The sequence below is a fragment of the Pempheris klunzingeri genome, chromosome 22, assembly GCF_042242105.1.
Source record: "Pempheris klunzingeri isolate RE-2024b chromosome 22, fPemKlu1.hap1, whole genome shotgun sequence".
Lineage (NCBI taxonomy): Eukaryota > Metazoa > Chordata > Actinopteri > Acropomatiformes > Pempheridae > Pempheris > Pempheris klunzingeri.
In genome coordinates this window covers 10766002-10779392 of record NC_092033.1, presented here as the reverse complement: position 1 = coordinate 10779392, position 13391 = coordinate 10766002, and the positions used below count along the sequence as shown (strand labels likewise).

The 13391-nt window shown below is 38.9% G+C and overlaps 2 protein-coding genes across 2 annotated transcripts; one reads left to right on the top strand and one right to left on the bottom strand.

Moving 5' to 3' along the window:
* Positions 1 to 248: 248 nt before the first annotated feature.
* On the bottom strand, positions 249 to 4070 carry LOC139221812 (4-galactosyl-N-acetylglucosaminide 3-alpha-L-fucosyltransferase 9-like). Its single transcript, XM_070853753.1, has 2 exons — positions 3918 to 4070; positions 249 to 1462 (listed from the first exon to the last, which is right to left on the bottom strand). Exon 2 carries the CDS (start codon positions 1452 to 1454, stop codon positions 279 to 281), a length of 1176 nt encoding a protein of 391 aa, XP_070709854.1. The 5' UTR covers positions 1455 to 1462; positions 3918 to 4070; the 3' UTR covers positions 249 to 278.
* Positions 4071 to 7465: 3395 nt separating this feature from the next.
* On the top strand, positions 7466 to 12054 carry depdc4 (DEP domain containing 4). The gene is made up of 9 exons (XM_070854053.1): positions 7466 to 7544; positions 8501 to 8924; positions 9251 to 9402; positions 9519 to 9714; positions 9895 to 10145; positions 10387 to 10529; positions 10769 to 10894; positions 11266 to 11344; positions 11789 to 12054. The coding sequence occupies exons 1-9, from the start codon at positions 7466 to 7468 to the stop codon at positions 12022 to 12024; spliced, it is 1686 nt and encodes a 561-aa protein (XP_070710154.1). The 3' UTR covers positions 12025 to 12054.
* The last annotated feature ends 1337 nt before the right edge of the window (positions 12055 to 13391 follow it).

Below are 13391 nucleotides of genomic sequence, written 5' to 3'. Positions count from 1 at the left end.
TAAGCATGCGTGAAAATAATACCTGAAATAATCACCGTGGCCAGACCTCTTCTACTGCGTCCTTCACAAAATGGATTATTGTCCCATGATAAATATTATACAGTCTTTCCATAAAGTAGAAAAAACACTTGAAAAAAATAAAATAATTAAAACATTTTGAGGACAGAATCCAGTTTTACAATCACTACAGACTTTTGGGACTTTATACAAATTCCCTCTGTTGACTGTGCGCCACACTGAAATGCAATTTGACAAATGTTCTTTTTGGTAGACTTCTGTTAACCCCAGTACCATTTGTTAAGATCATGAAAAGCTTGATACCCTCTGTGTTTTTGTAAGTAACTACAAGTTCTGCAAGCGTGCTCTCTACCAAACAGAGCCATTTTCACTTTTAACCAGTTTTTCCAGTTAAAGTATCTCATGTAGTCAGAATCGCTGCGGTCCAGATAAAGAAGCCTCTCTGACAGCTTCTTTGCACTGGAAAAGTCATTGACATGAATGAAAGAATCTCCCGGGATGTGGTCCTCATAATTTTCCCTTGAAGGGCCCAAAACTATTGGTACACTTCCTAGCATCATAGGTTTGAATAGCTTCTCTGTGATATAGTCTTTGTGAACAGAGTTTTCAAAGGAGAGGTAGAATTTACAACTAGAAACTATTGTTGAATAGTCCTGGTTACTCAGGCGTTGCCCAAAGGCGTTTCCGTAAGCATGAATCTTGACATGTTTTTTCAATTCATTGTAGAACTGGACACGTTTGTACCGCGGGTTCCAGTTGCTCACAATCCAACACACCAACTTGTCCTTCGCTGGCAGTTTGAAACTCTCATCCTCAGGTGTCAGCGGCTCCAGATGCCCATAAGGCACAGGAATACTCGAGTCATGCCGATAATTAGATGTCAAGTTGAATAAGTGATTAAGCTTTGGGTTTTGAGCTGAGTTTGTTGGTGACTCCATGTTTGACCACACCCATTTCTGAAAATAGGGCCGCGGCTCTGTTGGCATGCCCGCTAGATCACTATGAATGTCCCTGTGGTGGAAGAGAACCCCGTGGGCTTTGTTGTACAGAGTCCTATCATCTGTCAAGTGGCATCTCCTGATGTTAAAGATGTTACAGCTGAGATCAAACTTGAAGCCAAACGGCCACATCCAAATCAATACAATAGTGTCAGGCTCAGTGTCCTCTGCTGCCGCCGGGATGTTCTGGGTGTAACTGTGATTTGGGTTAATGTGCAGCTCGATGGAACAGTTTGGGTTTGAGTTCTGGCTCTGTGCGCTCTGTGCACACAGAGTTACAGGACAGGGGGGACGATCTCTCTCCATGTTAAAGTCAAAAGTGGGGAACTTGATGTCGGGCTTGTAGTATACGAAGAAAAGCACTAGAAAACTCGAAATCACCAGGCTGCCGAAGACAAGTGGGCGCAGAGAAGTCCACTGGCAGGCCAAGACGGACATGGCTCACCCTTGGAGAGAGAACAAATTGCAGACAGAGCATTTGATTAGACTATGAATTGTGTTGTTTGACTGTAAACAAGGGGAAGGGGGGGAGGGCTTTCATTTCAACACAGGTACTTACTGCCGTTAGAGTTGTCAAGTACAAAATCGTTCAAGAGGCCAAAAGTCACAGAGAGATTATTTTATTTTACAAATGCCTTCATGGAGAGAAGTGCATGCTAGCAAAGTTTTTGTGTGATATTTTATCGACAGTGTTTTATATTATAGGTTGTTGTATTCACCTGGTTACAAATTCCGTGATCTTTTTGGATTACATTTTTTTTTTTATGTTGTTCAAAGGTTCTCTATACGTCAACATCTCAGACCAAAACAAACGTGCTCACAGCAGCACAAGACGGGAAACACACACTGAGTGAGTGTTCATTCATTCTCTGCTCAGGCCACCATTATACCACTGTATCTTTACAGTTGTTTTAATGCAATATTAATGTTATATAGAGAACCTTTGATTCCTTATGACTGTCTCCCATACAGAAGTAACAGGAGCACTCATACATACATTTAAAGCATACATCCGGGTTAAGAGAATGAGGAGAACAGATAAGCAGGTGTTTCCAGTTGGAAAATACAGAGTTGAAATAATCATTTCTGAAAGAGATTAATGATTAAACAATTTCCTCGGTGTCAGAGAAAGTTGAACAAAGAGCTTACTGTAAACTCAACATCCACCTAAAACAAGAAGTTATGGTGCTGCCGTAGTGGATGAAAAATACTGAGCTAATATTGGAATAAGAAATGCAGAGCAGCAACTTGACCTTGACGTAGAAAAATTCTGTCGTAAAATAAATATTTGTTTCTGATCATGTAAGTGCCACATTCACAACTTCATTCTCTATGAACCCTTATGAGTCTCAAATGTCTTTATTTCACAAGCAGCACTTCTCTGTGGTGGTTGGATGTTTAGTACAGTCACCTGACTGGGAGGGATGATTAACCACATTCTCGGGTAAAGGGAAGAAAACAGTGTTTGCTCAGGTAAAATCTGGTCTTATGTTTAACCCATAGGATAAAGATTGCATACGTAAAACCAAGAAGGAAAAACATTGATTTGCAGTCGTTTAAATTTAACCTCACATTCTACACTTTCTACCTTGGCTTTAGACACTATAATTACAATATAAACATTTTTTTTGTAGAGTGGATGACCTTTGGACTGTCATAAAGGCTGTGCTGCTTTGTTTTTTCTTTACTTTTCCTGTTAGCATTAGCACATTCACAATTATGTCTTTTCCTACGCACACAATAAAGACGTTTGGGGTGTATCTTAGTAGATGAAATCATGGCTATAGGAGTCATGTTCACATATTGCAGAGATCTAAATAAGAGGATTGCATGAAACAGTGAGGCATCCACATGCGAGGATTGTTCCGTCTCACTATTAAAACATCGGCACCGTGCCACCGATCCGCACTCCACTGCAGGTGAGATGTGGCGCTGATCTAAACATGAAGGTGCTCATCAACTGTCTCAGAAAATGCCACAAAAATGTCTCTCAGAGGTCATCTAGGGATTTGAAATTCTCACCACAAGAAATAGTGCCCAAGATAGTTTGTTTTTTGGATCACTCATCCTCATATAGATTATTAGATTATTTCTTATTATTGCATTATTTACTATGTATTTATTATTGTATTGTTTCATTTGTTTCATTCACTATTTATCAGATGTGTGATTCTTGGTGCAGATTTTCACCAATTTATCTACATATGCACCTAATGGAAAACAACACATTTTGGAGAAACTTCATACTATAACTGTCTGAATAGAAATTATAATTTAGTAGCTGATAGCTGATAATAATTTCTAAGCAGCAAAGAAAATTATTAAACCTAAGTAAGTAATAGTTTAAAGCCTACAAAAAGTAAATGTTCAGAGCCACAAAGATAGACCAAATGAATTAAAAAGTGAGTATATGTAATTGGAAATAAAAAGTGCAAAGGTACAGCAGAACTATTCTAAGATTTAAGTGAAATTGAAGTAAAATCTTGAGTGAAATTTGAAGCCGATATAAAAAGGCTAAAATGGAGGGTAAGGTCGTCTCTTTTCTTTGTTCTGGCTTAAGAGAATGAGGCGAACAGATAAACGGGTGTTATCACCAAGATGGCGAACACAGTTGAAATAATCATCTCTGAAAAAGATTAACGATTAAATAATTTTGTCCGAGTCAGTGAAAGATCAACTAAGAGCTTATTCTCTACTCAGCATCCACCTAAAACCTGAAGAGTGAAGAGTTCACTTTCCTTCTCCTGACAATACTGCTCGACACAGTGAACAAGGGATGTTTAAAACTTTCACACTTTAACTTTCAAGCTATTAGAGGTTGATAAATCGACTTTAAATCGTTCCATCATTAGAGGGCACTGAGCTAATATTGGAATAAGAAATGCAGAGCAGCAGCCTCACCTTGAAGTAGAAAAACACTGTTGTAAAATAAATATTTTTTTCTGATAGTGCAGATCCTGTAAGAGCCACATTCACAACTTCATTCTGGATGAACCCTTATGAGTCTCAAATGTCTTTATTTCATATCTAGCACTTCCCTGTGGTGGTTGGATGTTTAGTACAGTCACCTGACATGTGAAGTACAATGGTTCCACCTTGTTCTAAACGTTGCACTTTGGATTCAGGAAGATCATGATCATGACCTTTGGACCGTAATAAAGACTGTACTGCTTTGCTTTTCCCGATCCGCATCTGTTGTATCTGGTTATCATTAACATTTTTCTCAGCATTGTAGAATTGAATTCTGCACTCCATTCCACATGATGGTGCTTTACAATAAGTTAACACGTGGCAGAAATCATTGAAAGAACAAAAGGGTGGGCGTTAATGAAAATGACTTCTAAATATCCAGGTGGTTCCTGCTTCCTGCAGGAAAGACTTGTTTTTCTTTTATAGGAACAACAATGTATTTAAATGTTGTTAGAGGAAGCATGGGAGGCACAATCTTCTCTTCTCTTAAGAGAAAAGACTCCTGCTGGAAGAATGTGATACACTTTTTATTACACCAGCGAAGAAAAAAACATCTTTCAGGGGACTCACCTTACCGGAGACAATGTGGTTTTGTTGTCATTGGCATATTTTTAGGGATTCTTTTGGTAATGTATTTCATCCTTTTTGGCAGGACATGCATATGAGTCAGCAAGAGTGTACTTGATATTAAGATTCGGGTTTGATGCACTACACCTAAAATGGATTGTTGTCCCATGATGAATATTCTAATGTTATAGAAGCTAAAAGCGACAATATAGTCACAATATGTGAAAAAAAAGAAGCAATTGTTGAACTGTGGAACACGTAGGAGACTGAGGCATAGCTAATACTGCAATAACAAATGCAGAGCAACAGTCTCGCCATAAAGTAGAAAAAACACTTGTAAAAAATGAAATGATTAAAACATTTTGAGGACAGAATCCAGTTTTACAATCACTACAGACTTTTGGGACTTTTTACAAATTCCCTCTGTTGACTGTGCGCCACACTGAAATGCAATTTGACAAATGTTCTTTTTGGTAGACTTCTGTTAACCCCAGTACCATTTGTTAAGATCATGAAAAGCTTGATACCCTCTGTGTTTTTGTAAGTAACTACAAGTTCTGCAAGCGTGCTCTCTACCAAACAGAGCCATTTTCACTTTTAACCAGTTTTTCCAGTTAAAGTATCTCATGTAGTCAGAATCGCTGCGGTCCAGATAAAGAAGCCTCTCTGACAGCTTCTTTGCACTGGAAAAGTCATTGACATGAATGAAAGAATCTCCCGGGATGTGGTCCTCATAATTTTCCCTTGAAGGGCCCAAAACTATTGGTAGGGGAAGGGGGGGTTTAAAATGCCTTCACATTTCTCTGTACTTTTGTACTTTCTCTGAGATTGATAAAACAACTTTAGATTATTCCATCATGAGAGGGCACTGAGCTAATATTGGAATAATTTAATTTATCTACATATGCACCTATTGGAAAACGACACATTTTGGAGAAACTTCATACTATAACTGTCTGAATAGAAATTATAATTTAGTAGCTGATAGCTGATATTAATTTCTAAGCAGCAAAGAAAATTATTAAACCTAAGTAAGTAATAGTTTAAAGCCTACAAAAAGTAAATGTTCAGAGCCACAAAGATAGACCAAATGAATTAAAAAGTGAGTATATGTAATTGGAAATAAAAAGTGCAAAGGTACAGCAGAACTATTCTAAGATTTAAGTGAAATTGAAGTAAAATCTTGAGTGAAATTTGAAGCCGATATAAAAAGGCTAAAATGGAGGGTGAGGTCGTCTCTTTTCTTTGTTCTGGCTTAAGAGAACGAGGCGAACAGATAAACGGGTGCCATCACCAAGATGGCGAACACAGTTGAAATAATCATCTCTGAAAAAGATTAACGATTAAATAATTTTGTCCGAGTCAGTGAAAGATCAACTAAGAGCTTATTCTCTACTCAGCATCCACCTAAAACCTGAAGAGTGAAGAGTTCACTTTCCTTCTCCTGACAATACTGCTCAACACAGTGAACAAGGGATGTTTAAAACTTTCACACTTTAACTTTCAAGCTATTAGAGGTTGATAAAACGACTTTAAATCGTTCCATCATTAGAGGGCACTGAGCTAATATTGGAATAACAAATGCAGAGCAGCAGCCTCACCTTGAAGTAGAAAAACACTGTTGTAAAATAAATATTTTTTTCTGATAGTGCAGATCCTGTAAGAGCCACATTCACAACTTCATTCTGGATGAACCCTTATGAGTCTCAAATGTCTTTATTTCATATCTAGCACTTCCCTGTGGTGGTTGGATGTTTAGTACAGTCACCTGACATGTGAAGTACAACGGTTCCAAATGGGGGTGGGGGGGTGGAGGGGGGTAGGGAACTGATATTGTGTTTTTACGTTCTCATTGTTAAAACACCAGCCGCCTACTACTGATCCACCCTCCATTCCACAAGAAGGTGCTTTACAATAAGTTAACACGTGGCAGAAATCATTGAAAGAACAAGGGGTGGGCGTTATTGTACAGGAGTCTGTCAAAATTAAATGATGGGCCTTGGCTGGGTTGTTAGTTTTATAACTGGATCATTGGACATGACTTAATGAAAATGACTTCTAAATATCCAGGTGGTTTATATATTTCATATGGCGTCAGTGCAGCGTAGCTTCCTGCAGGAAAGACAAAAAATAAGAATAAAAACAAATGTACAATTGTTCTTCTTTTCTTTTATAGGAACAACAATGTATTTAAATGTTGTTAGAGGAAGCATGGGAGGCACAATCTACTGGCAAATCTTCTCTTCTCTTAAGAGAAAAGACTCCTGCTGGAAGAATGTGATACACTTTTTATTACACCAGCGAAGAAAAGAACATCTTTTAAGGGGACTCACCTTACCGGAGACAATGTGGTTTTGTTTTTGTCAGTCACTGGCATATTTTTAGGGATTCTTTTGGGAATGTATTTCATCCTTTTTGGCAGGACATGCATATGAGTCAGCAAAAGTGTACTTGATATTAAGATTCAGGTTTGATGCACTACACACCATGGCCAGTTACATGCAAACATGACTTCAGTAAGACACATGTATCTGTTTGAAATAATCTTGGCTGCAAGTAAGGAACTATAGCAAGAAAATAGTTACAGCCTGAACCACCTATGTTACAAAATTAAGAAATAAAATCTTTTCACTGAAGCTGCAAATATGCAGATTTCATTCATATTGGGTTAAATGGAGGTAATACTCTGATGCTATTGAACCTGGCCAGTTTAGTATATAGATTATATATATATTGGTAAATATACCAGAAATAATACAAAGAATTTAGTTTCTTTTTGTTCTTTTCTGCCGATCTGATGTCCCCCACATCATTTCAGTAGGTGGCGGTAATGCGCCCATAAGCTGGTTTGCCAACCGCCATTAAAACCCAGCGAAGAAGAAGAAGCTGTTTCCGTCACACGTATATAGCTCATGATGGCGGTAGATTTGACTCCTCGGTTCAGAAGGTTGAACAGCCAAACCAGAAGTTTTCGCGAAAATATACAGCATGGTAAGATCTGAATATTAACACTCAATACGTTTAACTTTAGTTTGTTCCCCCGTTATGTAAACAAAGGCACATCATCAGAGCAGACTGTTAAAATAAATGCTAAGACGCTGGAGTCTGGTACAGATGAATACGTTAACTGTAGATTGTTAGCCTTCTGATTAAAGTTGGTTAAATGGTGTTTTTAAAAGATTTAGTGACTTTGACATTCAGAGACCCTGCTTTAGGGAGTCTGCGTGTGGTCTACCAGAAGTGGTGGTTGGAAAAATTCAGAATCTCAAGGAAAAATGGTACCATACAAGTAAAAGTCCCGCATTAAAAGCTTCAAAATAGCACTTGAACTTTTAGCTAGTTAAGGTTTAGCTAGCGTTAGTAGTTAGCTAAATGCCCGACTACTTTAGTGCGTAGCTGGTCGAGATGGAGCTAATTTAACTTCATATCAGTGGGCAGTTTTACTAAGCTCATGTTTTGGATGTAAATTCACAATTTGTAAATGAACCTAACTATAACTGTGCTGCCAGATAAATGTGGTGGAGTTAAAAGCAGTTTTTACTGTAGTGGAGTAGAGGTGTAAAGTAGCATAAGCTGGAAATGTAAAGTACAAGCACCTCAACTTTGCACATAAGAAATCTTTGTAGTTATATTCCACTAGTAGTTTCCAGTGACATAATGAAGATGACAGTGTGAACTCTTCCATTATCATTACAGCATTCACCTGTTCACCTTCATCTTGGATATACAGTAGAATAAGCAAACCTTAGATGAAGATTTTCTGCCTTTTTCACCATGCAGATTTTTTACTGTTAACTGTTCTCAACATGTTTACAAGTTTTTCAATATATACAAATGGGATTATTCAACCCGTTTGTAAACCCACTGGACCTCTATGAAGTCCATAATTTTTAGCTCTGAGCTTTAACCTGTTTTCCCCTTTCCTCTAACCCTTTGTCTCCAAATAGGTTTCTCCGGGCCCTTTGGTGCCACGCAGCTGTGGCACAACATCATCCAGGCCCTGCACACCCAGGTGGAGGTACGCCGCTGCAGAAAGCATCTGCGTGTTCATGCCGAATGTTTCACCGGATCAGATGCTGTGGATGCTGTCCTCAGTTATTTGATGCAGAACGTGGTGTTTTGCACAAGTGAGGTGTCTCGCCTCAAAGCTGCACGGCTCTGCCAGGCTCTGATGGAGGCCAAGGTGTTCGAACCAGTGGGTACAAAGCTGTTTCGCAGAGACAAGGACGCGACTTTTGAAGACAGCAGCTGCAGCCTGTACCGTTTCCTGGAATATAAAGTTTTACCCAATTCCTCCATGAAAGAGTGCAATAGTGACACAGAAAACATGCCACCAGAAGAAGAGGGAATAAAGAGGAGGAAGAGCACCAGGTTGGTTGTACTTAAAATCCCCTCTCTGATATGTCATAGTGGTGCTTAACTGACTATTTTTTACATATATTTATAAAAAAACATCTTATATACTGCAGACACAGGAGATGCATAAATATATTTGATATAATATTGATCCTGGAACATAACTCTAGATTACATGTTTGGTTTTGGTTAATTATCTTATATCTTTCATGGTGTCTTTAAAAGGCAGGATTAAAGTAATGAAAATAAATAATGAATATATAATCATCAATATTCTCCAGTACCTCCACACAGACCTTAGTGTTTATTAATCCCCATGATGTTTCCTGTTGTTTCTGCAGGCTGAAGGAACTGAGGACGATCTCTAATCCCCTTGCGGTCGGACCATCAGACAGGAGGGTTGAGAGGCTTCTGAGGACCATCAACCTGCGACCAGCCTTGTCTCCGGCTCTAAACACAACCTCCACTACTTCTGCCTTTCTGTCCAAAGCTGGTAAGACTGAGCTACTCGTTCAGTATTTGCAAATATGATGGGTGCCCCATGCAAGGGAACAACAGATCATTGCAATTTTTCTCTCAATACTCTCTTCCTCTTTCCTCCCTCCCCAGTCGTGGATGAGGTCTGGAAGCAGCAGACGCTGCTGCAGCTGCTGCAGATAGTAGAATTGCCCATGCTGGACTGCATCCTGACCTCTCCTGCCAGGGTTCAGCTCCAAGCCTGCAGAGCTCCTCTGGCCAACCAGGACCTGGTCATCTCCAACACATGCCTGGAGAGAGAGCTGCCCGACACCCTAAATCTGCCCCAGTCAGTGCTTTGATGAGTACTTTTAAGCTTTTTAGCTCAGTTGACAAAAAAACCAACAATTCTATAAACTGATCTTCCTGCATTTTCAGAAATTGCAAATAAAACAACCTTTAAATCATCGCCTGTCTTGCTGTGACAATGAAAAACATTATGTTTGGTTTCATCACCCTTTGTTTACAGCTTGGATGGGTGGCTGTCGGCAGCGGCAGACTGCTTGGAGCTCTTTCCTGACCAGCTGATTGTGGTTGCTGGGGAACAGCTCAGCCAACAAGGTGGCGATGCCTTTTCAGAAGATGACCAGGCAGAGCAGATGGCAAGCCAAAAGAGAGTGCTCTTCGACACCATTGCCAAGTTCTACAGTGGACAGGAAAAAGCTCCTCTTCTCTCAGGACGCCACCTGGACATACATGCTGCAATTCTGACTTTGCTGGGTGAGACTTGATCAGGTTTACAGTTATTTTATGGCTTATGTTTATGTCATCTTAATTACCCTTTCTGGCATACTTTACATTAGTTAACAAGTGTGTTTACATTTGGAGCAATAGGTGACAGTGGCTCTGTTATTTGGTGTTAATTTTCTTGCATACTTCAAAGGTGAGTACTTTTTGATTTCCCATGAAGATCTCAATCCTTTTCTGCCTCCTGTCTTGACCACATCTTTGTTTTCTACAGATGAAGGGAAGGTGCAGGATGCCATCAAAGCATCTCAGTTGTGTTTTCGGCTGCTGGAGACGAGTGTTCGAGATGAACTCAGGAGGCTGCTGACCTTGATGGCTTCAGCAGCACACCCAGGTGCTTGCCGTCTTCAGAAACAGGTAGCTGACCTCCTGCGCCAAACCACACTGTCAGCTCCAGCCTGAGCACACTTTTAGTGTATCATAATAAGATACAAGTAATTGAAAATAATAGAAATAAAATGCTCAGTTTGGATACTGCTTCGGTGTTCATAGCCCATGTTGTTTAACTGCTCTTTTAGATTCAAGTGTAGCTTAATTTTGTGCTGTCATGTCAAAGGTTGAATCTGTTGTTGACTTTCTGGTGTGTTTTCTTTCAGACTGATAACAGGGCCTTGGTCTGCCGCACCTTTCAGAGAGCGATTGTCCAGAATCATGAACTGACTCGGTCCCAAAGCGAAACCCTGGTGCTGTTTCTCATGGACAACTATACTGAGCTCTTTAAGGTGCTCTTTAATTTTCTAATTTAAGAATCAGAATCAGGTTAATTGCCTGGTTTATTATTAAGTAGATTTACACATACAAGGAATTTGTCTTGGTGTATTAGTGCAGAACAATAAGTCTTCAATAGAACAAGATAACAAGGCAATAAGGCAATAATAAAAATATAGAAAACAATATGCATAATACAAAAGAAGAGAGAAAAAAACTGTATAATATCAAAAAGTGTCACTCACATACTATTTTAAAGACACTGGGAATGACTTGAACTCCTAAATAGAACATTTAATTGAAAATAACCATGTAGATACCTGATAGCAGTTCTTCACAACATTTTATAAATTACTTTTACCCTTTATTCCTGTAATGAATGTAGACTCCTGCATCCCTTATTGAAGCTGTGAGGAGAACACTGACGACTATGCAGTTGGGAAAAGACCCTGACTCAATTGCCAGTAAGTCAAATGTAGCTACAACACAAAATATGCACTCTGTGACTGACATTACACTCAGAAGTTATAGAATAACAGAACCCTTTAAATGTTGTATGTATGGAATGTACATAGACTCTAGAAAATACATAGAAAATGTCTGTGTAAGTCCCAAATCAGTTGCACTACTTCCTGGTTAAACATACAGTTTGTTAGCATCTCCAACAAGGCTGCACGATCTTCAAAATCTAGATTTAGAATTTAGAAATGACAAACAATACATTTTAATCTACATCTAGTTTGTGTATCTGTGTCTAGATTTGCAACTAAATGCCCCTATATTGATTTGGCTTGAACTAAAGACTCAAGCTAAAAGGATTTCTGTTCTTAACCACATGTCCCATTACCACTGTGTATAAATGTGTCGGTCAGAAACTGATTTTTTTGCTTCCCAACTGCGTGTCGCAGCGTTCACCTTCTGCCAGCAGGTGACACCGCAGGAGTACGAGGACCAGCGAGAGGCTACCACGCTGGAGAGCCTCAAACAGCTTCTCCGTGACATTTCCTCGAGCAAAACCATACCTGTCAAGGAGAGGAGGCGGCTGCTCAAAGAGTTTGAAAAACATCACCCGGTGGTCTTCCTCCAGCACTTCTCCAGCACCTTCTGTAACACACAACTGAGGGGCACTGGTTTGACTTCTTAGGTGCACTTCACAAACCTGTTTTTCGGTAGCGCAGCGCTTATAATGAAAAAAATTATAATAATTTAATGGACATCAGAAGTCATGGGGTAATTAAACGCGGTGTTCTCTATAGTTATGGATATTTCACCTCTAATCTAAGTCTAGTTGTAGGGAGGGATCGACACCTTCAGATAAGTAATGCAAATGGTGCTGCAGCAGCATATTAACAAATTCCTTGAATCACAAGAGGCCTACCTTAGTTGAGGTTTTATCTGTAGACATGCTGGTTAGTCTTGTTTATTCTATGTAGTTCTTACTGTCCTGTAGCACTGGAAGCATTATCTGTCTGATAACAATTTCATTGTTAGCATTTTGAGAAACAAGTCCGTTCAAGCCATAAGCTTAATTGTAGTTGTGAATGGTTTTTGCACTAGAGTATAAACAATGATGGTATCAGCTCATCAGTGATATTGGGTGCTTAAACAGGACTTTTAATTTTTTAGTTGTTTGTCGTGATATTAATTTTCTGCTGTAAAGATGAATAATGTTTAAAGAGGGCATTTGCTTTTGTGCACTCTCTCTCCTTGTGGATACAGTTAACGTGTTATTCTTAAGAGCTTCACTTGGGTTGATTGGTGCTTTGGAAATGGAGCGGTGGTTTGCAAAAGTAATGCTGTGCACTTTGATCAGGCATTAATATTTCTGCAAATGAAGATTAACAATGTTTTAGCCTCCATGTTGTTTCTTGTTTTAGTTTTTCAGTTCTACTGTAGCGTGCTGTGGCGTGGGGAGGGGAAAAACACTGGAAAACACAACACTAATGAAGCTGTAGTAATGGAGCTGAGGACAGATCTGTCTGTGGAAACTTTAAAATTAAAACTAATATGAAAGCAGAAAGGGTACAATAATGCATTAGGCTAACCATAACTCAGGTTAATATAATATGCTTTAATTGTAGTGGGTTTAAAGTATTCTTATTGTACCAGTATTTTGGTCAAATGTCTTTGAATTGTAACTTTTCAGATTTTTACTTGAAAGTTGTACATTATGCCTTTTTATGGAAGATGTGTAATTAATATTGACTTAATGTTATTTTAGGCTACTAATTTAATCTTTGGTTAAGCATGATCCCTCAGTTGGTCATAAAATAGTAATTTACGAACAAATCTCATTACAGTCAGCATCTTTTCTTCTTTACAAACATTGAAATCACGGTAGAATGCACTTTATGATGCTGAAACATGCTTTATATTCTGTTGGAGTAACATTTTAAATAAAAGTATAATTGATGTACTCTCAAACAAGACTGCTGTACATTTTTCTTGTGTTCCCATATTACACCAAATTATGTCACCCATCAGGTTCTGTTACCTGGTTTGGAATTTTAG

Excerpts from the sequence above, each read along its gene's own strand:
- LOC139221812 (XM_070853753.1), bottom strand. The coding sequence starts at position 1,454 with ATGTCCGTCTTGGCCTGCCAGTGGACTTCTCTGCGCCCACTTGTCTTC.
- depdc4 (XM_070854053.1), top strand. The coding sequence starts at position 7,466 with ATGATGGCGGTAGATTTGACTCCTCGGTTCAGAAGGTTGAACAGCCAA. Across the intron at positions 9,403-9,518 it reads TGCCTTTCTGTCCAAAGCTG|TCGTGGATGAGGTCTGGAAG; the intron begins GTAAGACTGAGC and ends CTCCCTCCCCAG. Across the intron at positions 10,895-11,265 it reads ACTATACTGAGCTCTTTAAG|ACTCCTGCATCCCTTATTGA; the intron begins GTGCTCTTTAAT and ends TAATGAATGTAG.